Here is a 25,173-nt window from a genome sequence, read left to right as displayed (position 1 = left end):
ATCTTAGAATATTCTACATCTTCAACACAGCATTGTGAATGTCACTAAAACACTCGTTGCACCTAAAACTGACTCATTTATTGCACACCCTCTTCACTTTCTTAGCAGTATCCTTTCTTTCTTCTGTTCTTCGCAGGCGCTTATAACAGCCCGAACATCTTCTTTGACTGCTCTGCTTTGGTCCCTCTACCGTCAAAAGGTGATGGCTGTTATCTTCGTGGAACGGTTGTAGAGTTGCTCGTTGTTATGGATCCTTGGCATTCAATAGCAGTAGAGTCAAGCGCTCACTGAAAGAAATTATTTGCATGCGAGACTTGCATCCTTTGTTTTCCAAGTTGTACAGCACTTTAGCATTTACAACTGATGTTCCAAAAACGATTTTAAGAACGATCTTTCTGTATCATTTAACTGTACGCCAAAGTGTCTTTGAGTATGAGCTCATATGATTGGGTACATCAATATATGATTTGGGGGCATTGTAGCCCATGACTGCTTTGGGTTTCAAAACTTCCATGCCATTTTTACTTTTTGCAGGCACTGTATCATCGTTATGTTTATATGTATGTCTGACGGTTGCAATTAGGAATCCCCATGACCACCAACTGCAAAAATATTGAGTGCTACGAACATGAGAGAGTTCAGTGGAGTCACCACTTTTAAACCCATAGTTGAAGCCCTATGAGGCTCACAGGCTCACAAGGCCTCTAAACACAACTCTGCATGTGAGCCATTTATGCCTCATGCGGCCCCCAGTACAATGTATACTTGAACCAAATATGGCTCACATGGCGTCACAACCCGTGTAACTGTGAGCCAACACTGGCTCACGAGGCAGTCAATGTGTTAAACAAATCGATTCTTCTCCTTAATACTTATGGAATAACATTGCTTATGAAAACCAACACTATTTACGTAATATCTATATTCGACTGCATGTGTGAAAATACTTACCTGGTTTGGGATTGATTTGTTTTACATGATTTAATACAGCGCTTCTCTGTAATACTTGTTTCGCCTTTGTTGAAGTATGTGCTACGAACAACCATGTAGTTTATAGGGGTGGGGGGGAGAGGGAATTAAAACTGAATGCAGACAGAGCCTAATTTTGAACCTTTCTTGGTCTTGAACGTTTTTTACTACCAACCTGCCTCACTTCTTTGCCTTTCATGGTTTTTTCCCTAATTTTATGTATTTTCAGTCAGTTTACGTAATTTTGCTAGATTTTCGTGATTTTAAATTGTTTCGTCGTATTTCCCTCAATTACACGTATTTCCCATCAATTTGTTGTAATTATACCAGGTTTTGCTCGAATTTTACCGATTTCATATCATTTTCATACTTTTCGATAATTTTCCATATGTATCTGGTCATATTACTGACGTACCCATGCTTTGCTTGATTTTATATGAGTATATTTGCGTGTTTAATACACTAGCCCGCTACAAAAATCCTAACACTTCTGCCCTTCCTGATGATCTACATGCATGCATTTTGGATATAGCACTCATGAAAAGTATAGTAACACTCGCTTCGTACCTAGATGGTGCTTAATGAATGGCGCAGATGATGGATACATTGGAAACTCGAAGTCTGGAAACAATTCCGCGTACTGCTACGACACATCAGGGAACTTGTCTACAGACTTGTGTAGTGAGCACCCACTGAAAATTTAAAGTCTGGAAACAGTTCTACATGTTCATTCACTTCCACTCCATTGTGTAGGAATCTACAACAAGGAGTTGACTTATGTGCAGAACTGACTTCTATTGCTGCTCAGATATTTTTCCCATAAGCATATGCTTACCAGATGAGCTTAACGTCTCGTGATTATACTATCCAACTCTGATTCATACCTATAGTCCTGTGAGAACAACTACAATCCGTAGATTTCGGGTGTATAATATATATATTATCCTAGTTATTTGTTAGTTGACAGTGTGTAGACTGTGCTTAGCATCCTGGGCTGTAACAGTTTCCCTTCTCCCTACCTACAGAGTGCATCTCCCCGGCACTGTCATTCTCACTGGCAGCGTCCTATGTAGATTAACAGTTAGCGCGTTAGGGGTTCAAACTGCAACTATCCACCACTGACAGCTCTACACATATACACACAGAGACTCTGCATGCATATTATAAATCTTGAAGTCTCGAATTCTACGGCTTGTACGTTTTACCAATGTTCCGACATGTGAACAAAGAGCATGAAAGGCTGTATTCTGTAATGTTATTTGACATGTCTGAAATAAACACATGCATGATCATTTGTTTACAGACACTAATTTTAATGCCAAGAACACTCTGAAACCACGTAATTTTGCGCATCAAACTGAAATAAACTGGTTAATGTAGATGTTTCGTTAGACTATAAGTCTTTTTTTCTTCGGAGTTTAAGTTCTCATTTTTTCTTTAATCCATTAAAAATTTCGAAATAGCAAGGACTTTCTGCAGTGATCGGTAGTTTTTGCAGCAAAATAGTGGAATTTTTTTCGATTTTACACAGGGTGGACATATATAGGAGATGTGAGATCAGTTAATACACTTATCAGCTGTATCGCTATAGACCTCTGACCTCTATACTTTGCTCATCTGTAGTCGGCGGCAGTGCTGTAAATTTCTTTTTTTTTTTTAATGTTATTGGATGTGACAGAACAATGGGAGGTGCAGAAGGAGAAAGAGAGAGAGATGTGAATTATATCCTCCAGTCGAACATAAAAGTCACTAATAGGTGCCATTCTGTATTGATAATTCAATCATCTGAAATGATTGTAATGTGCTCATGTACGAGGAATGCTCTCAAATTATTCCAATTTTGTTCATAAAACTAACAGAAAATGGACTATGTCTATTCTTGTGGAAACAGGATTGTTTTTTATCGTTGCACTTGTGTTTTTTTAATAGACGCTCGCTTATGAGGGGACCATAGACGTTAAATACACTTGTTACATTGAAATGTTTTCTCTCTCAGAATGGTGAGGCCTTGTAAAGGCGAGTGCTAATAGAGTGTGGTTCCCCTACGCGACCTCAGCTGCACTTTTAGACAAACAACACACATTCATCTTTGTGGAGGAGAGCCGATTTTTATCTCGCTTTTTTCTGTGGCCCACTGCAATTACGGCCTATTGTGCATGAGCAGCTTCTGCCTGCATCGATAGCATGGGCCTCGCAAGCTGTGTGCTCAGCTGCTGAAGCTGCCTTCGACTCCGGCTGGCCAAAGATTCTGCTCGTAGCTGGCGGGCTGGTGGCGTCAGCGGCCCGTTCCCCAACCAGCCAGGGGTAGAAAAAGCATTCTGTAGAGTTTTCTGGAATTTTGTTGTTATTCAAGAGGAGGCCAGGCTTTCCGATAAAAATGGTTAATGGCTTGCAGGAAACGTCCTTTTCTCGAATCTTATGTCGATCTGTGACTGATTTCCACATCCCAGAGACAGTATATCACTGCCACGAGATGGATCTCTTTGTGTGCCATCAGTGACAATACAGAACAGGCCAGTATCCCTGCCTATTGTGAGGAGAGGGAGGAATGACGGGTGGTGGGATGGAAGGTAAGACTAGTTCTAAGCTGATTTGTCCATGACCATAAATCAAGATGAATACATGTACTGCTGCTGCCCCATTGCAATCTTTGGAGTTTGGTTTTTGGTGTAGTTGTGCTATTATAATGATACTTCTCAATTCTCAGTATGTGTGTTGCATTATGACCCATTGTTTACGAATGCTGTTTTTTTTCACGGCATTTTTGATGTATAATTAGAACAGTGATGCATTTTCCACCAGTTGTCGTAGCGTGTATTGGCCTTCCTACACTTCAGTGATGGTTTGCCGCCCTATCCTTTCTTACCGTGTATCAGTATACAAGTTACTAAGCAACTATACCAAGGCGGCCTCTCAGGGGAAGTAGAATGGGATTAAGTTGTCGAGAAATAAAGAGAGTACCATTTATTTCAGTTTTGAGAATCAGGGCTGCAGAGTGTTTGTCAGGTACAGCATACAGCAATGCAGTGAGAGGCGTCTGCAGCGAACTCTGATGACAAACAGCTAGGCACACAAGCAGTTGGTAAAGGGGGATGGTGGTAGGCATGTGCAGTCATCTCCTGCAGTGTGGCTGACCAGCTATGGTGGAAACATGAACAGCTCCAGCGCAGGCTGTAGTTTCTATAGTTGTAAAATGCAAGTTCAGTCCATCCTACTGCATCACCATTATTTGCTGAAAAGTATTCCCCCTGCACTCATCCATTACCACCTCCTTCGATTCCTTGTGCAGTAGGCTATAAACACAGTCTCTAGCTGTACGCTTACAGGTAATCTACTTATTAAATTGCTCTCTGCCCATCGCTAACATCACATCAGCTGAATAGATTTCTCGCCAAAAATAAAGATAGTACCTTTCACTCCAGCCTTTTTCCCACCCATTCACAAGACGAGCAGATAGATTTATTTCGACTTGTAGGTAAAAGGATCATCCTGTATGGAGTCAGTGTTAATTTTGAGTACCACAGCTACTAGTTTCAAGTGGTATTGTGAATTTTTATTCAGCGGGATAACACCAATTGTATGACGTCGTGAATTTTGAACTGCATTGCGATTTTAGGCACTCGTGTGAAATAAAGTGAATAAATTAATTTATTTCATATTAAAGTAAAAACTAAAAACTGTCAGTTCAGGTTAGACAGTGGCCGCTTCCCGGCAAAACAAAGATTATTTCTTTTGAAAAGGAAATGCTTTCTTTAATTCAAAGGTTTCTTTTAATTAATTTCGCTACAGTAAAGATATCCTGCAACAAGTTTTTGATGTGATAACACGAAATATAATCACTGAGATTACGTCTAAGTTTTTGTCACTATCAACTCTTCATGCAGACAGATTCCAAAAGTGCCTCACGGAATCCTATATTAACAACGTGGTGAGCGCATGCTGTTAAATAATCAGAGCTCAGAGAACTATATCATGAAAATATAGATTCCGGTCCCCCATATTATCATCATTCTTTCTTGTGTCCGCTCCGCCATATAAGTACTCTATTCACGCTCTTGCTGGGCGTAAATATCAAAAAAATTAGGAGTTAAGATTTTCTTACACTCTTTTCGTCACATTCGTTGAGGACACCGCAAGTATACTTGAGACGGTTTCCGGACCTGGGCATTAGCGGTACAAATGGCGCCCAATTGTGGGGCCTGAAAGAAACAAATATTGCTGTTCGGTACGCAGCTTACAGGTCAGTGGGTACAAAATTTATTGAAAAATTAATAATACCAGATTATGTTTATGTATGTATAATAACAATTTTTTACGGTGTGTAATTCTCTAAATCTTCTGTTCCATGTACTTATAACAACTACAATCCATTACTGAGCACAGAAAATAAACAACTCGAGCTGTTGAACTGGGATACACTGTAGCTGCCATATTATTATTGTACAAAATAGACTTCAGGTCATTGATGTGGGGCGACGAGCAACAGAGCTTGCTTACCAAGGTAAGGAAGCGATTGCATAAGCTCTCAGGTTCAGTACTAGAATCATTAGGTAACTGTGGGGTTGTGCAGAGTGCTTACTGATTAAATAAAGTTTGATATCTAGTACTTTAATTAGTGCAACTGGCCACATAAGTATCAAAACGGTGTTTGTTTGATTATAGCGCTAAAGTTCAAGCATAGCCACATTCTTTCAAATGATGTAGATATTTTGTGTGAAAAGCTACACAATCAGCTGTGTGGCTACAGATCGTTCAAAAGTTCCATTCAAGAGTGATTTTAATTTTTCTTACCAAGGTGCTACAACTGAGTTTTTCGGTGTTATTTGATTAGGATATAGTGTATTATTGTGTATACAGTGTAGTTGTTTGTGTTAGACTAAGTGGCGTATTTTTGTATTTTTTGTGTCTTTTGGGGGTAACAGTGTTACTACAAGTACGGTTAAGACCAGCAAAGAGGGAAAATTAGGCATGGACGACACAACAGGCGTCGATGACGAATCTGTTTCAGTAATCCACAATTTGGAAACTGAACAGAGCAATGTAGAGGAAATAGTGCCTGCTGCTAGCGGTCAACAGCTGGAACAGCAGACAGGCATCAGCTCAAGTGACGACTCAAATAAAACAACATCAGTTGTAGACACAGCTGATGTGCTACCAGAGCCAGCATCGGCGAATGAATTTCTAACCATGTTTCTGGCAAATCTCGAGTTGAGAGAACGGGAAAGAGAGAAAAGCGAAAAAGAGGAGCGTCTCGAAAGAGAAAAGGCTCTAATAGCTCAAGTGGCGAGTACAATAGTTAAAATTATAGTAACCACAGATCGCTTAGAAAGAGAGGAAAGAGAAAAAGCAGAACGCTTAGAGAGCGAGGAAAGAGAAAAAGCATAACGTTTGGAAAGGGAAAGGAAGGAAGTGAAACGTGATGAACGTTTAGTCGGTCGACTAAATCAGATCTTAGATGAATGAGATAAAGTCATAGTCTCACATTTTAAAGGAGAAACAGATGGTCTGCGGGAACAAATCTCAGGGTTGGTAGTACAAAGCAAAGGTATTCAAACGAAAGTCCAGAAATTTGACGAGAGGTAGCCGAACTCGACAGAGTGCAATAAGCACTGGAGGCTAGATGAAATCGCTAGCCAAAATATAATTGCGTAGGCTTCCGCGGCCAGAGTCAGTCGAGATAATAGTTTTCTGGGTATGGTACCGCTTCATAATATATAAAACTACTGCTGCTGGACACATTAGACACAGAAGAAGGTCGCTGCAACCGTGTCCGAAACGTTGGTTTTTGTCCAGCAGCAGTAGTTTTATACATTATGACGTGTTACCATATCCATAAAATTTTTATATCGCTAGCTAAAAATCTAGATCACGTAGCTGACAGTGTAGAATCAAAAATAGAACAAGAAGTAACGAATGCGTTGCAGAGATTAAATATAAGTGTTAAGTGTGAGAGCCAGGACTCGAACATGCAGTGAAACCTTGAACTAAGTGGGATGCAGCAACGCACTTCTGCTTTAGAAAGGGAACGTTGTCGTAGGCAACATGATAGCCCACACCACACGCCAGTACCTGGTACAGGAACGCAGCTATGAATATGTCAAACAGTGAGCGATAATGCCAGTGGGCACTGCACCCCCATCTGTTGCAATGCATCGCTTCCTACATGAGCCTTTTAAATATGTTTTTAATTCAGATTGCCCTGTTTGAACACTATAATTAGGTTCGCATTATCAATCACCAGCTATCTTGGGATTCTGGAATATGTCTGGCTCCGATAAAATACATCAACAGTCATATGGCGACCAAAACAGAAATTATCGCCGAATTCGAACTTGGTTTTCCACAGCAACATTGTCAAATATGAACACTGTGTTTGGCTTTGCTTTTTACGATGGAGGGACATCACTGGTCTCACTGAATGTCGTGTATGTCACATCATCTACACTCTGAAATATCTCCTGTAATAGTATGTATTTGGGCTGAAACAGTGACTTTGAAAATACACATAGACGCTCAAAACGGACTCCATTCAGATATGTTAGCAGTGGCGTGAGAATATTTGTCGTGCTGCAGTTGGATAGACCTACAGTTACTGCATGTATGTTGTCAGGAAGGAGTACACCATTCTTCTTCTGGTCTTCTTGCACCTCATCACAGCTCCAGTCACTTACAACAAAGTCTTGCTGCTTCCCCCACTCTGCTGTGATACCTACTATATCTGGTACTGGCGTGCAATGGACTTTTACAGAGAATTTAGTTAAACGACATAATTTTCTGCTGTTGCATATTTGCAGCGAAAATACTGGTAGAAATAGCTTTAGTACATGTAATATAACAAGGAGGTAAGAAATAAAATAGATGCATCGTTATATACATTGTTATTCAGTAACTATACATGGGATGCACTACATCAACACATTCATTGTTGATCTTATCACCAATACAGAATACAAAAAATAAAAGCCTTCTTGTAAGTACAGACTTCAGCACATATTTCTCTCAAACGTATTGGTAGTACATTACCTTCCATTGGCACCATATTGAACCACTATTCCAACTTGTCTACATGCACACTGTTTGTACAGAGATACTCTGCAATGTTCCTATACACAGCTTTAACATAAGGCAGCCATCTGTTCACTCTTTCCAACACAATGGATAGCACCACCTACAGACCAAACAGAGTTGTAACAATCTAGTGCTGTAGATAAATGGATATGTCATCCAATTTCAAATGGAGTGCAATCATACACTGTTGTAATGGAGAGAGTTAGAGCAGCACGATAAATGTCAGGAGGAGTATGGCTTGGATGACACTCAGCAGTCAACTGCTGCTTGATGTAGGCTTCTGCAGGACACAGTTCATCCCATTCGACCTCTGTAAACCTCACTTAACTCATTTAGCTGCAATCTCGACCTCTATCACAAGATGCCAGTCTCTGTCTGCGGTTGCTTCCATAGCAGTATGTGAACATCTCCAAGCACTATACACTGAAGTGAACAGTAGTGGTGCACAGCATGTAATTGGTATCTTCTCATCCATTACATCCTCACTTTGTCCATGCAGTATTACTGGAATATTCTGTGATGGTGCATATGATGGGGTCCACTGCCCCCTGCGTCATGCTGATTAGGATCTCCGGTGATCTTCAGCGAGTCAAGGGCTACCTGGGTGCCTTCAGTTGACAATAATTTCTCATTGTCCTGCTCCGTCACGCTGACAGGTGAGCAACAGGATCCCAGGATGCTGCTGCTGCAGATCCCGACAGGCTGCGACAAGTTGCTGCTGCAGACTCTGACAAGGTGGAGGACATCACATTAGCAAAGAAGAAAAATCGTTACAAGCAATAATAGCACACAAAGACTTCATCTCCCTCACACGACAGTAAACACAGCCATTAAGCATGGGGTACTGACTCTTCCACAGTTCTTTCCTATTCTTCTACTGTTGCTGTGGCTAAGCAGTGCTGAACGATCTTGGCTGATGCTTTTTGTTGACTACAAGTGAGGCTGTACAGCTGCTGGGCCCACCTTATATCCCCGATGAGATCATATGGTGTGTTTCAATTTCAAGCGCCTCTGGTGGGATAATTGTGAATTAGACCAGTTGCTTGGTCCTCTGGATTGGAGGCAGACATCTCTTGTGAGGTGGAAAATGGACTCTAAACTTCGAAAAAGGCGGGCAGTTATAACAACAGCTTCAGTCTGCCTGACTTGCAGAATGCATCTTGTTATTATCCTGCTGGATAGCCATTATCTGCTGGACAGTATTCCTCTTTTTCTTCAGGCACTCATCCAATATAACTCTTCCCATTGTGCATGTAAGAGGCTATGGGTGCAGTCCTCGGCTGTTTTCTTACAGGCAACGTGGTTGTTAAACTCCTCCCTGTCAGAAACCAAAAGCTCTTTGATAGAACACATACTGCACAGCAGTGTGGATGGGTTCATGGAGGGGGAAGTGGATGGGATCAGCTGCTGAAGCTCTTCAATGGTATATATCATGAATGTGAATATACACTCCTGGAAATTGAAATAAGAACACCGTGAATTCATTGTCCCAGGAAGGGGAAACTTTATTGACACATTCCTGGGGTCAGATACATCACATGATCACACTGACAGAACCACAGGCACATAGACACAGGCAACAGAGCATGCACAATGTCGGCACTAGTACAGTGTATATCCACCTTTCGCAGCAATGCAGGCTGCTATTCTCCCATGGAGACGATCGTGGAGATGCTGGATGTAGTCCTATGGAACGGCTTGCCATGACATTTCCACCTGGCGCCTCAGTTGGACCAGCGTTCGTGCTGGACGTGCAGACCGCGTGAGACGACGCTTCATCCAGTCCCAAACATGCTCAATGGGGGACAGATCCGGAGATCTTGCTGGCCAGGGTAGTTGACTTACACCTTCTAGAGAACGTTGGGTGGCACGGGATACATGCGGACGTGCATTGTCCTGTTGGAACAGCAAGTTCCCTTGCCGGTCTAGGAATGGTAGAACGATGGGTTCGATGACGGTTTGGATGTACCGTGCACTATTCAGTGGCCCCTCGACGATCACCAGTGGTGTACGGCCAGTGTAGGAGATCGCTCCCCACACCATGATGCCAGGTGTTGGCCCTGTGTGCCTCGGTCGTATGCAGTCCTGATTGTGGCGCTCACCTGCACGGCGCCAAACACGCATACGACCATCATTGGCACCAAGGCAGAAGCGACTCTCATCGCTGAAGACGACACGCCTCCATTCCTCCCTCCATTCACGCCTGTCGCGACACCACTGGAGGCGGGCTGCACGATGCTGGGGCGTGAGCGGAAGACGGCCTAACGGTGTGCGGGACCGTAGCCCAGCTTCATGGAGACGGTTGCGAATGGTCCTCGCCGATACCCCAGTAGCAACAGTGTCCCTAATTTGCTGGGAAGTGGCGGTGCGGTCCCCTACGGCACTGCGTAGGATCCTACGGTCTTGGCGTGCATCCGTGCGTCGCTGCGGTCCGGTCCCAGGTCGACGGGCACGTGCACCTTCCGCCGACCACTGGCGACAACATCGATGTACTGTGGAGACCTCACGCCCCACGTGTTGAGCAATTCGGCGGTACGTCCACCCGGCCTCCCGCATGCCCACTATACGCCCTCGCTCAAAGTCCGTCAACTGCACATACGGTTCACGTCCACGCTGTCGCGGCATGCTACCAGTGTTAAAGACTGCGATGGAGCTCCGTATGCCACGGCAAACTGGCTGACACTGACGGCGGCGTGCACAAATGCTGCGCAGCTAGCGCCATTCGACGGCCAACACCGCGGTTCCTGGTGTGTCCGCTGTGCCGTGCGTGTGATCATTGCTTGTACAGCCTTCTCGCAGTGTCCGGAGCAAGTATGGTGGGTCTGACACACCGGTGTCAATGTGTTCTGTTTTCCATTTCCAGTAGTGTACTTCCACTGAAGCGAATTGGCATCAATTGCGTGCCTCTTCTGTTTTGGATGAGTGAATGCTTAATGTGGAGTATCTTGGCAATTTGCGCATGTGCATCAGCATGTATCAGTTGCAACAATCATCTTGGCTCCATCCCCCTGCACTGCACAATCTTCTGTACTGAATTCTTCTGCTTCTATCTCCTACACTTTTCTGTTATTGGAGTCTTCCATTCCCCGTTTAGTAAACTGTGGCTACAGTCCCTTTGAATATGTACCTGTACTAAAGCTATTGAAAGCTGCTCTATCCTTCATATTCATCTCATTCATCAAACACATCATGATCCTTCCACAATGACAGCTCAGCATAGACTGAACATCTCCTGCCAATACTGGTCACATGAGGAGAGAAAAAAAATCCACCCAAATTTGAATTTCCCATCAATTTCTTTGGGTGGGGGTATTTAATTGATCAATTTAATTAATTTTCATATCAATTTGATATAAAAATTTGGGTCGGAGCCCCATTACCCTACTACTGACATCACCTGATACCTGTCCTTGGATCCACTTTGTCGAATGTTGAGAATATGTTAATCGGATTATTTTAGGTTCTTTGTAAATGAACTATAGCACTAATATTTAGCCTTCATCAAATGAAGTGAAAAATGATGAACTACATCGAAGTATGTGTATGTATATATGTATGTATGCACATACAAAATGTAATGTGTGTGTGCATGTGTGTGTGAGTGTGTGTGGGTGGGTGTCGTCTGTGTATGTTGAATGATGCTACTTATAAATATGGGTGAACTATGACAGTAATAGACAGTGAAAATAAACGAACTCTCCTATATGAGTGTAAATGCAGAGTGATGATTCATTGAGCGCTATGTAACAGAATATTATGAAAAAGAATCCATAGCTTTCCAAGATACAAGAAGGTGTAGAAATTATAGTCTCTGTGTAATATTTTCGTTGTGTTTTTGTTGTAAAACAACTGATAGCTATAGCTCAGCTCTTCTTGTATCTATTACTTTTTGGCATATTTTATGTCTGAATGGAAAGCAGAAAGTAATGTTCTGTACAACATGGATCAATTATATAGGATTCAAAGCTGTATTACTTTTGTTTAAGATTTCTAATATTTCCTACCGTAACATTGTTTTAAATGTTTTGCAGCCTTATAATCGTGAGCGCTTAATAAAGTTGTATGTTACTAATACAGCGAGGCTACTGATCGGCCGCCATTCCTGCTGCCTTAAATGCATATTCATAATCAATAAAAGAACCTGATTCTATTCCAAATTCGTCTCTCTACGTCTGATTCTTTTAAAAGAAGCATTGGTACACAACGCAAATATTCATATTTCCTTCATGCCAATTTTAGCGCCACTCCCGACAGTAAGATAATTCCACTTTCTCTTCTTGCTAATCACATTAAAATAATAGCATTTAACCTTTCATTCAAGAGATAGAGAAATTAAGGGGCTACTGTATCTGCATAAATTTACAGGAACATTTTAATCAAACTATCCCATGACCTGCAAAAATCCCATAAGAGAGATCCAAATGAAATTGGAATGAATTAATCCAGACTGGGTAATGAAAGATGAGTTAATGTTAGTGACTGCTGAAACATAACTAATTAGGTTTTGATTTCCTGTAGGATGACAATTGTAATATGATTACATTTTGTAGAGAAAGACACTGTACACTGCTTTTTGTTGGTATGTTGGAATGGAATGGCATAGGTTGTATGATTTTTTTTAGAGAAGGATAGTTGTTAAGTGGGAATCATTCCCATTCTACAGAAAGGAGCAATTACCTTTGAACCTCTGAATAATTGTGTGTATGAGCTTAGTACCACAGTCTTAAGTTTTCTTTTCTTCTGTTTCTCTTCAGAAATCAGCCTAGCCAAGTGCACTACGCTTTCCATCGGTATTCTGTAGTACAGAGACAAGTGAGCTATGTCACATGGGGTGTTAATGACACCATGTTTACTTTATGCAGCTTGTATGGGTAGATGGACTCATTGCTGCTTTCGATGGGTAATTGTTATGTCAGTTTGCGTGCTTCCTATCAGTAACAGCACTGCACAAACATGGCACCAGTTGGCTTAGTAGTGGGGCAAGGAGAGAATGAGCACAACTTCTTAGCGCAGGTTTCCTTTATCAGGGGCAAGAAAACATTCAGGGGTAAATTTATTGTTCTCTTTTGATTGACAGGTCCTTAAGCTATTGTTCTGCTAAGAAGAGAGCCCCTGGGGATAATCCCTTCTTAATATATTGCTTGGTTGAGTGGTTTTTCATGTCACCCTGCCACCCTCTCAGAGACCCACCACCACTTCTAATACCAAATTAATTGACTACTTAATTAAACTGATGGAAAAACTTGGTGGGAAATAGCTCAATTGTACCACTTTCGGTATTCCCGAGCTGCTTCAGGTTATTCAAGTAGCCCCCCCCCCTCCCCAACTGTATTAGTTTGATTGAATTATTAATTACGTCAATATCCCTCAGCTTTCCTTGCCTCCCTCCCCCTTCTGGAAATATTTATTGATCGACTGTATTTATGGAATATTATTTAAACAATTTAGACAATGTGTAGAATATTGTTTGTTTAAGAAATTTATTGGATACAAGATGGTGTGTGGAATGCAGTTTATTTAAAAACAGAAAATCGATTGCGATATGCGGAATATTTAGAAACTGCAGCACTTTTTTCATTGTGATTGCGTAAGAACACACGTAATTAAACCATCACAGGTCGCTTAAACTTATCTGAAAAACTTTCTCACGTCTTGCCACCCATGCAGGCTGACCCAGCTGCATACCCCAGGGCCTGCATTGGCTGCTTGTCCATGCCACACTGGTGAGAAACTGAAAAGTAGCAGCGCGCTGGGGCTTATGCACCAGGCCCTTGGAACCATCGGTGTCTGTGACAGTTGCTAGAAGTAGCAGCAGGCTAAACCCTCCCATAACAAAAACAAACTTCCTGCTGCGAACAACTAACATTCTCAAGTAGTCTGTATGCACGAACCGTGCTGTCAGATACCAGCACAAACGAAGGCATCTTCAATTCACAGCAAATGCCTGACAGGGAATCGACCCAGAAATACTGCTGTAGTTAATCATCATCACCATCATCATCGTTTATTGCATTAACGGGACTTTGAGGCCAACAGCAGAAGAACAATAGGAAAAGACCATTACAAACATAAGAACTCAATAAAAGGAATGTCTGTTAATCACAATTTGCTGCAGACGGCACTCCATTTTTTCCGGTCTGTAGCATCATCCTCCAAAGCTGCTGTTTCCACTTTTTGAAGGATCGTCGTCACTCGATCCTTCCATTGCGTTCTTGGTCGTCCTCTCGGGCATTTTCCCGCGAGTTGAGAGTGGAGGACTCTCTCAGAAAGGGATCTGTATGCTCGTAAGATGTGGCCAAACCATTGTAGTCGCGTCTGTCCCAATATTCGTCCAATGTATGGCTTTACAAACCTCTGGTACAAGTCTTCTTTCTTTCTTCTTCCTCATTTACCTTCCATGTTATTGTGCTAAAGTTAATAAATAATTAATTTCCGGTCACATATCGTGATGTAGGATATAAGGCCAATGCAGAATCTGTTTCACACACACACTTTGCTTTGAGAGATGAAATAGTGATGGCAGCAGAGGATCAAATAGATAAAAAGACAGGGCCAAGTATGAGTCCTTGGATACCATGTGAGATATTGACTTAAACTGCTGAAAGGGAATATAAACGTGTAAAAATGAGATTGACAGGAAGTACAAAATTACTAAGTAGGAATGGCTAGAAGACAAATGTAAGGATTCAGAAGCATATTTCACTAGGGAAAAGACAAATACCGCCTACAGTAAAATTAAAGATTCCGTTGGGGAAAAGAGAAGCAGCTGTGTGAATATCAAGAGCTCAGATGGTAAACCAGTCTTAGGCAAAGAAGGGAAAGCTGAAAGGTGGAAGGACTGTATAGAGGGTATATTCAAGGGAGATGAATGTTATAGGGACGGAAGTGGCATAGATGAAGATGAGATGGGAGATATGATAGTATGAGAAGAATTTGATGAGCTCTGAAAGATTTAAGTCGAAACAAGGCCTCGAGGGTACACGATATTCCGCTTGAACTACTGGTAGCCTTGGGAGAGCCAGTCATCACAAAATTCTTCTATCTAGTGTGCAAGATGTGTGAGACAGGCGAAATAACCTCAGACTCAAGAAGAATGTAGTAATTCAAATTCTAAAGAAATCAGTTACTGACAGGTGTGAAAATTACCGAATAATCAGTTTAATGAATCATGTTTGCAAGATACTGACACGAATTCTTTCAGAAGAATGGAAAAACTGGTAGAAGCAGACATTGGCGCAGATCAGTTTGGATTCTGGGGAAACGTAGGAGCATGCAAGGCAATACTGACTGGACGAGTCATCTTAGAAGATAGGTTAAGGGAAGACAAACCTACGTTCATAGTACGAGGAGGAGTTGGAAAATAAGTTTCCCCTGTCGACTGTGGCAGAGTTGTGTGATACGGGTGAAAGACGACATGGCAGGTGAACATGCACGTGCAAGACACCGATACACCATTGGGTAGAGGGCGACCGCGATCAAGCAGATGGCGCTGTTGCAGTGCCTGCGCAAAGCGGAGGCCAGTCGCTCAGTCTTTTCCCAGAGCTATGGAGAGAAGGTGCGTTTTGGAGTCGTGATCAAAGGCGGAAGTGAGAGCGGTTATCCGCTATGAATGGGCACGTGGAGCATCAGGCACAGAAATTCATAAGCGCCTTGTTGAGGTGTATGGGTCAGGTGTGATGTCAAGGCAAATGGTGCAGAGATGGTGCCAGCAATTCAGTGATGGACGTCAGCACATGCAGGACATACCAAGACCTGGACAGACGCGCACGGCCACTACAGATGCAAATGTCAGGACGGTGGATGACATGATTAAAGCGAACCGGCGTATCACCATCGATGGAGTAGCGGCAGAACTTGGAACCGGACTTGAGCGAGCTCACAAGATCTTATAAAGCGGTATGACAAATGCCTCAATGTACTTGGAAATTATGAAGAAAAATAGAGATATGTCTTATCTTTAATGTCTCATTCTCTTCTTTTTCCTTTCACACACAACTCTGACCACAGTCGACAGGGGAAACTTATTTTCCAACTCCCCGTCGTATTTGTGGACGTAGAGAAAGCTTTCGACACTGTTGTCTGGAACACCCTCTTTGAAATGCTGAAGGTAGAAGGGATAAAATACAGGGACCAAAACGCTACTTGCAGCTTGGAAAGAAACCAGACGGCAGTTATGAGTCAAGGGGCGTGAAAGGGAAGTATTGGTTGAAAGGGAGAGACAGGGTCGTAGCCTCAACCCTTGTTATTCAATGTGCACACTGAACAAGCAGTAAAGGAAGCCAAAGAAAAATTGGGAGTAGTAATTAAAGTTCAAGGAGGAGAAATAAAAACTTTGAGGTTTGCAGATGACACTGTAATTCCGTCGGAGACAGCAAAGGGCTTGGGAGAGCAGATGAACAGAATGGAGTGTGTCTTGAAAGGATGATATAAGATGAACATCAACACAAGCTAAACAAGGATAGTGGAATGTAATCGAATTAAATTAAGTGATGCTAAGGGAATTAGATTATGAAACGAGAGACTTAAAGTAGCAGATGAGTTTTGTTATTTGGGCAATAAAATTATTGATGATGGCTGAAGTAGAGAAACTATAAAATGTATGCTGGCAATGACAAGAAACGCCTTTCCGAAGAAGAGAAATTTGTTAACATCGAATATACATTTAAGTGTGGGGGCAATTGTCTGGAGTGTAGCCATGTGTGGAAGTGAAACACTGACCATAAACAACTAATCAAAAAGAGAATAGAAGCTTTGGTTCAAATGGCTCTGAGCACTATGAGACTTAACATCTGAGGTCATCAGTCCCCTAGAACTTAGAACTACTTAAACCTAACAAACCTAAGGACGTCACACACATCCATGCCCGAGGCAGGAATCCAACCTGCGACCGGAGCGAATAGAAGCTTTCAAAATATGCTGAAGATTAGATGGGTCGATCACACGGCTAATGAGTAGGTACTGAACGAATTGGGGAGACATACCATGCAGAACTCATTCGAAGATAATTTATGAAATCTTTTGGCTCCATGATTATGATTTCAATCAGTATGTTAACATGTGACCTGTCGCTACCTTTTTCCAAGCAATCTCAGACTCATTTCCTCTTTTGTCGTTTTCTGTTGCTTGCAAGTTGTAGTTAATATACACTACTGGCCATTAAAATTGCTAAACCAAGCAGAAATGCAGATGATAAACGGGTATTCATTGGACAAATATATTATACTAGAACTGACATGTGATTACATTTTCACGCAATTTCGGTGCATAGATCCTGAGAAGTCGGTACCCAGAACAACCACCTCTGGCCGTAATAGCAGCCTTGATACGCCTGGGCATTGAGTCAAACAGAGCTTGGATGACGTGTACAGGTACAGCTGCCCATGCAGCTTCAACACGATACCACAGTTCATCAAGAGTAGTGACTGGCGTATTGTGACGAGCCAGTTGCTCGGCCACCATAGACGAGCCGTTTTCAATTGGTGAGAGATCTGGAGAATGCGCTGGCCAGGGCGGCAGTCGAACTTTTTCTGTATCCAGAAAGGCCCATACAGGACCTGCAACATGTGGTCGTGCATTATCCTGCTGAAATGTATGGTTTCAAAGGGAACCAAAAGAAGGGTAGAGCCACGGGTCGTAACACATCTGAAATGTAACGTCCACTGTTCAAAGTGGCGTCAATGCGAACAAGAGGTGACCGAGACGTGTAACCAATGGCACCCCATACCATCACGCCGGGTGATACGCCAGTATGGCGATGACGAATATACGCTTCCAATGTTCGTTCACCGCGATGTCGCCAAACACGGATGCGACCATCATGATGCTGTAAACAGAACCTGGATTCATCCGAAAAAATGACGTTTTGCCATTCGTGCACCCAGGTTCGTCGTTGAGAACACCATCATAGGCGCTCCTGTCTGTGATGCAGCGTCAAGGGTAACCGTAGCCATGGTCTCCGTGCTGATAGTCCATGCTACTACAAACGTCATGGAACTGTTCGTGCAGATGGTTGTTGTCTTGCAAACGCCCCCATCTGTTGACCCAGGGATCGAGACGTGACTGCACGATCCGTTACAGCCATGCGGATAAGATGCCTGTCATCTCGACTGCTAGTGATAAGAGGCCGTTGGGATCCAGCACGGCGTTCCGTATTACCCTTCTGAACCCACCGATTCCATATTCTGCTAACAGTCATTGGATCTCGACCAAGGCGAGCAGCAATGTCGCGATAGGATAAACCGCAATCGCGATAGGCTACAATCCGACCTTTTTCAAAGTCGGAAACGTGATAGTACGCATTTCTCCTCCTTATACGGGGCATCACAACAACGTTTCACCAGGCAACGGCGGTCAACTGCTGTTTGTGTATGAGAAATCGGTTGGAAACTTTCCTTACGTCAGCAAGTTGTAGGTGTCGCTACCGGCGCCAACCTTGTGTGCTCTGAAAAGCTAATCATTTGCATATCACAGCATATTCTTCCTGTCGGTTAAATTTCGCGTCTGTAGCACGTCATCTTCGTGGTGTAGCAATTTTAATGGCCAGTAGTGTAATTGCAGCGCATAATTTTCTTTGGGTGTTCGACATCTTAACCTTGTAAAATCGCGTTGTCATCCGACAATTTTTGTCACTGTTATTGATAGTGTGGAATAGCTGCAATCTTGACAACTAGTGTTGACAAGAAATATTGAACTTATGCAGGTCCCTTTAGATGGAGAGCAGTGAGACTGAAGCGCTCACACACGCACACGCGGACACGCACACGCACACATTGCCATCTTTGACACTGTGGTGTTAATGCAAATGAACAGTAAATATAAACAGAAAAAAACACTAAATTCGAAAAACAGTACTTTTATAACACGTTACATTAAATCCAGCGGTCAGAGGTGAATACGGAGAGAGAAGATTTAAGGCCAATTTACATTGGCCATCACGGCACTGTCACCTCACTGGACTGTCATTAAAAATGTATTCACACTGTCCGTTAAGTAATGACACTTCAAGTCAATTCAAGTCACATTATCTCAACTCACATGGTTGCCATCAGCTTTTTTTTTCTTTTTTTTGCGGGAATTGCGATTTTCACAAGATGATTTTCAAGTGTTTTTATGCGCGATTTGCACATACACAATATGGCAGCTTGTATGCGTGGATGTCGAAGGCCACATTTATTTATTGTGCATCAAATAGTTTGCAGGTTGCAGAGACAGCTTGTATATTAGAGAAGGAAGACAGAAGTACAAATAACGCAAAAATAGTGTGGGTCTGAAAAGTCACACTCTACAATGACCTCGAGAAAGAGGACTCTGCAATTTATAAGTATTTTAGAAAGTCAAAGCACCAGTTTTTTTCATCTGTTATGCCAAAATGCAGCCAGAATTACTGAAAGGAACAAAGTTACGAGCTGCCTTCACATCCCAAGAAACGTTGGTGTGTTTAATACTAAATTTAGTAACCAGTCATGTGCGAATTTTTGTGCAATAGTCATATTTCTGTCAATATTTCTCCCTCCAAAATTTTTAGATTTTCTTCACATCTTGCATTTGGCTTTTAATATTTCTGAGTGCTTTATTTGTAGCTAGTGAAACCACATAAATCTTAATCAGTGATGCTAGCAAAACCGTTTCTCACACAATCCAGAGAGCTAATTAACATCAGACAAGGCTTCCACAAACCCATATTTAAATAAACAGCTCTAATACCTGACTTGATGCAAACTTCACAAAGAAAGCATTTTGCTACTGTTGCAGCGTCTGAAGGTTTCAGTCCTTTTCTTACGAAACATTACAAATTCCTGACAGCTTACAAATAAAGTCCACTTACGGATCTATCTGATTCTGCTAAGAGTACTTTTTGCACTCCAAGTTGCAGTCATGTCGCAGTCCATTTCACTGTAAAGTATTAAATGTGGTTCCAGTATGTATAAAAATCCACTTTATAAACGTATTAGATGCCAAGTTATTTAGTACACTTATTTTGTACAATTCATATTGCTGCCTCACTGCTTCAACAAATCTCTCATCATTTATTCTAAAATTATAAATTTTATCTAAGTAAATAAAATAACAAAACAATTTCAACAAAAATTTAAAAAAACAACAAATCACTGACATCAACCATGAAAACTAATCAAAACAAATTATTGAGATGTGCACATGGCCACGTATCAGGAGGAAATGAGCTTGGCGATCGCGTGGCCCACAAAGGATCGATTACATCAGCCATTAAAACTTTCTTCCCAAGAACCCTTGATGGTACGTGACATGGTATAACATGACAGGGCGGCCTTTGTGGATGCCACTATTTGAAACGCATTACAGAATGTTTTGATGGGACGTGACATTAAAAACACATAAATAGACATATTATGCATTGAGGAACACACACAGCTGTGGAAGGAAAAACAGTCAGAATACAAGGAATGTCTCTAGCTGTGGAAACACAGTACTCTAAACACAGCAGTGCCATATTCGCTAGTCCTCTGTCGATAAAAACAAAAATAATGGCATTTGAATACCAACAATCAAAACTGAAAACTTCATAGTCACTTCTGTGTACAAATGCCCAGGAGAAAAATTCGATTTTTCACCGTCAAAATAGTTTAGCACTAAAATATCAAATTCATAGTAGGAGATTTCAATTGCCACAGCACCAACTGGGGCTTACAACGAAATGTCCGCCCCCTAAGGAGGGGGGGGGGGGGGGAGGTCAGCATTCTGACAGCCATGTAATGGGCCTGGGTTTGATTCACAGCCAGGCCAGAAATATTCTCTGGCCGAGGAGTGGGTTTTGTGTCGTTCTCATCATCAACGCCATAAAATCGTTTCATGCAACGAAACAAATGATAACAGACACCTGATGTACGAGTGGGCAGACACATGTTGTTCCTGTGTCCTTGCCGGCCGCTGGTGGCCGAGCGGTTCTAAGCGCTTCAGTCTGGAACCGCGCGACAGCTACGGTCGCAGGTTCGAATCCTGCCTCAGGCATGGATGTGTGTGATGTCCTCAGGTTAGTTAGGTTTAAGTAGTTCTAAGTTCTAGGGGACTGATGACCTGAGATGCTAAGTCCCATAGTGCTCAGAGCCATTTGAACCATTTGAACCTGTGTCCTTCATGACCCAGAACTTCCCTTCTCCGTCATGAGGAAAATGTGGCTATAACCCCGATAACTGTATCATCGGATCTAACATACAAGACTGCTGTGTTAAAAATGTATAGCAGTCGATTCCTCGAACCCTGCACAGATCAATTGAGACACAGGTGTATGCTGCAGTTAAGGCCACTATGGTGCCGTTCTGCAGAATATTTAACTTCAGGAAGGCCAAATGGGCATGTTTTCAGAAAGAACTTATTACATAGCCATTGTGGACCTCATCCCTGTACCTGAAAATTACCAGACATTTGTAGAAATATTACAAAGAATCTCGAGATCAACACACTAAGAGGCTGAAGATAGCAGTTCATCCCATGTCTCTCATACAGATCTAAGGAACTCTTCACTAAATATGAGAAACTACGTCACAAAGGCCCTTTCAATCAAGAAACTATAGCATAACATGCAGTACAGCAATGATGGAAATGCTAAGTGACTCAAGGTGAAATAGAGGGTTTGAGATCTTGCAGTGGATGGATTTGATATGTAGCATCAAACTAGCTTGGAATCTTATCAAAAATTTTAACAGTGATCCAAAAATTAAATGAGCGTACGGCATTGTGGTACAGGAGTCCCCCATTTGGGGGAAGTTCGGCCGCCGAGGCCAGGTACTTATTGCACTCGACACCACGTTGGGTGACTTGCGCGTCGGATAACAGTTATCCAAAAGTCTCTAGACAGCCGGCTGAAGTAATGCTCAATCAATTGGCCCATCATCTCCTCTTCAATGGGAAGTTAAATAGAAAACAGCAAAAAGTAAAAATCAATGGGGTCCTAAGATCGGAAACCTATACACTCCTAGCGCCTTTCCTATTAAAAGTGCTCGATCAGGGTCTCAGTACTATGAGAAACGATAAAGCAGCTGTGGTCGATGATATGTGCGTGGAACAGAGTAAACATTTTGGTCTGGGCATCGAAATGTGGATACTGTAGCTCTTCAGCCCTTGTTACAAAACTTATAAGCTCCCCAGGACGTACATAAAGGCAAGGATAGTGACGCTGCTGAGGACTGGAAAAGAATCAAACTTTCCAAAGGCCTACCGACCTATATCACTTCTTTATCACCTGCACAAACTGTATGAGAGACTTAATTTTCAACTACATGGTAGACCCTATCGATCTGAAATTTATTCCTCAACAAGCTGGTTTTAAACCTTGAAACGTTCCCTTTGAACAATTATACATGACTGTGCTTAAACTGACACACAATATTTTTTAGCACAACACAATCTGACTTTCAATAATCCCTACAAGAGAATGGCCCTCACTAAATTAACCTATACGTTTCACAAATCACTTACCTCACAAAAAGTCATTATATATATATATATATATATATATATATATATATATATATATATATATAATATTACAACAATGCCACACAGCCACAGACTGCACACAGCACAGCCATTGATTTTCATACAGAGCGCTACGTGGCAGTGGCGTTACCAATATAAGAACCTAAACAGCCTACTTACATAGCCCCCATGCTCCCCACAAAAAATTTTACAAATTGTTCTGGGCAGTGGCCAATACAGATTTGAAAAAATTTTCATAATTACAATAACAAAGAAATCAAATGCACACACTTATTGATACAATGTTGGTCAAAAGCTAAAATTTTCTCACAGTCCGTACAGACAGTCCTGATCATTCATCACAGTAAAATTGCAGTGTTTTTCTCAAAGTGTGAGTAGTAAAAGAAAATGCACACGGAAGTAGTGGATTTCCATGCAGTCTTGAAGAAGTAGTGTTGTCCTTCCAACGGAAAGACAGTGCTGATTCTTGACATGCAGACAGGTAATGGGCCACAACAGACCAAACCCACCGCAGAGTCAGTTGAAGTTTTGATGAACATTGGTAGGTAGGTCATCACAGAGCAGACCCACTGTAGGCCTGGTAGAGATTACGGTATTGGTGGGCCACCAGAGGTGCAGACCCACTGCAGTCCTTGTAGAAATTATGGTATTGGTGGGCTATCAAAGGTGCAGACCCACTTCAGTCCTTGTAGAGACGACCAGCAGCCATCTGTTGCGACTGTGCAGGTGCACAATCACCATCGAAGAGTCTTGTAGTATATAGCAAGTCCATAAACCACCACTTGTGCACTCACAAAGTTTTTGGAATTATCCTTAGAACCAGCAATGCTATTAACCAGTCCCTTGCTGCATTATAAACCCATGTGCAAACACTAACAGTCCCAACTTCTCACATATTGTGCATATACTATGACCAACAGAAACGTTTGCAGTGAAATGAATGCTTACAAGTTATTTAATTTGATGAACTGCTGTCAATTACAATTTTATAACATGAGAATACAATTACAAAAAAATGGTTCAAATGGCTCTGAGCACTATGGGACTTAACAGCTGTGGTCATCAGTCCCCTAGAACTTAGAACTAATTAAACCTAACTAACCTAAGGACATCACACACATCCATGTCCGAGGCAGGATTCGAACCCGCAACCGTAGCGGTCACGCGGTTCCAGACTGAAGTGCCTAGAACCACAAGGCCGCAATACAATTACAAAGGTATAGAAAACATCATTAAAAAACAAAATAATACAGATAATATTTGTAATAATACAGGCTTTACAAAAGAATAGAAATAACATATACATCAGTGTTACAGGAATTATGACATAAGCAAATACATAAAAGATCAGAATAACTTTTGAAACATCAACTTCACACGTGAGCAACAAAACAGAATAAATAATGTCTAAACATTTTTACAAAGTAAATAACATATTATTAGAAAAATTCTACAATATAACTCTTATCAGCTAAACACATAAAGACAGGAAGAATACAAATACACAAGGGTACACAAACACATAGAGGAATAATACAAAAGGAAAGGACAGGGTTTGTTTTACTGCAGTATTTTGCAAACAAAACTTTCTTTACTTCTTGGAGATCTCCTTTCATTCATCATTATTCCCAAAAGGACCTATCTATACCTGCTTTCTGTATTCTATTCATATATTCTTTCCAAATAATTATTCTTCATTGTACAGTACCTTTTCTTTTTACCAACTTTTTTCATATAACTTCTCAATGCATTCTTTCCCTATCCTCCATAGTCAGTTTCTTATGTAGTCTACCCCCTCTTAAGCTAACTTAAATCTACACAGCTCAGATGCTAAACTAAGGGATGAGGCAATGCAGCAACACACAACAAATTAACACAAATTGCGATGACAGAAAAAAAGAAATTGGCAAAGCAAGCAGCAATAAATCTAAATTAGCAAAGCAAATACAACATTATAACTAATATGAGCCAATGTGCAGCAACAAGAAAAATAAATCAGTAGTAAAACTGGCTTAACAGAATAATAGAAAGTGAAATTTAGTAGCACTATGCCTGGCAAACAGCAGCAGCAAATGCAATAACTTATACCTAAACATGGCAAAGCTCAAGCAGAAAAAATATTACACTAAAGACAACAATGCAGATAAGGGAAATGTCTATTCACATTTTAATATTTATGTCATTAAAGTGGTGCACCACAAAAAGTTATTCTACCAAAAAATTATCAAGTACGTGAAAATAAAATTATGTATGCAGTTACTGTTATTAGTCCCTTCTTATCGATCTCCCAAGTGCTCCTTTTTTTGAAGAATGTGGATCATAAAATTACTATTTAACAGACCTGTTGACAGAAAGTGTTCACATTAGCAAACGCATTTAATTTTATTTTATAAAACTAATGCTGCAACACAACTGGAAACCAGATATCAAATGAAATAAGCAACTATGAAAAGCAAAGCATAAAAATATCATTCAATAGTCATGTGACATTTCATAAGTTAGTAGAAATTCTCTCAACTCTCGTAGAAAGACACTTGTCATAGTCAGGTGTGCAGATGTAAGAATATTTCCCATCAGTTTATAAGCATTTCAGTAAGTAGCACAAAGTACGCGCTACACAATATAATCATATGTTTCCAAGTAATGAGCGTGTTGTATTTG

The 25,173-nt window shown here is 41.5% G+C and overlaps 1 protein-coding gene across 1 annotated transcript in view; it reads left to right on the top strand.

The window, feature by feature from the left end:
- Positions 1 to 3,277, top strand: part of LOC124584037 (piggyBac transposable element-derived protein 4-like) — a 153,970-nt gene extending 150,693 nt beyond the window's left edge. Inside the window, exon 2 of the mRNA XM_047131346.1 lies at positions 3,134 to 3,277. Coding sequence (XP_046987302.1) covers positions 3,134 to 3,277 — 144 coding nt within the window. The remainder of the gene's footprint in view (positions 1 to 3,133) is intronic.
- The last annotated feature ends 21,896 nt before the right edge of the window (positions 3,278 to 25,173 follow it).

The sequence above is a fragment of the Schistocerca americana genome, chromosome 1 (assembly GCF_021461395.2).
Source record: "Schistocerca americana isolate TAMUIC-IGC-003095 chromosome 1, iqSchAmer2.1, whole genome shotgun sequence".
NCBI lineage: Eukaryota > Metazoa > Arthropoda > Insecta > Orthoptera > Acrididae > Schistocerca > Schistocerca americana.
This window is presented reverse-complemented; position numbering and strand designations above follow the sequence as displayed.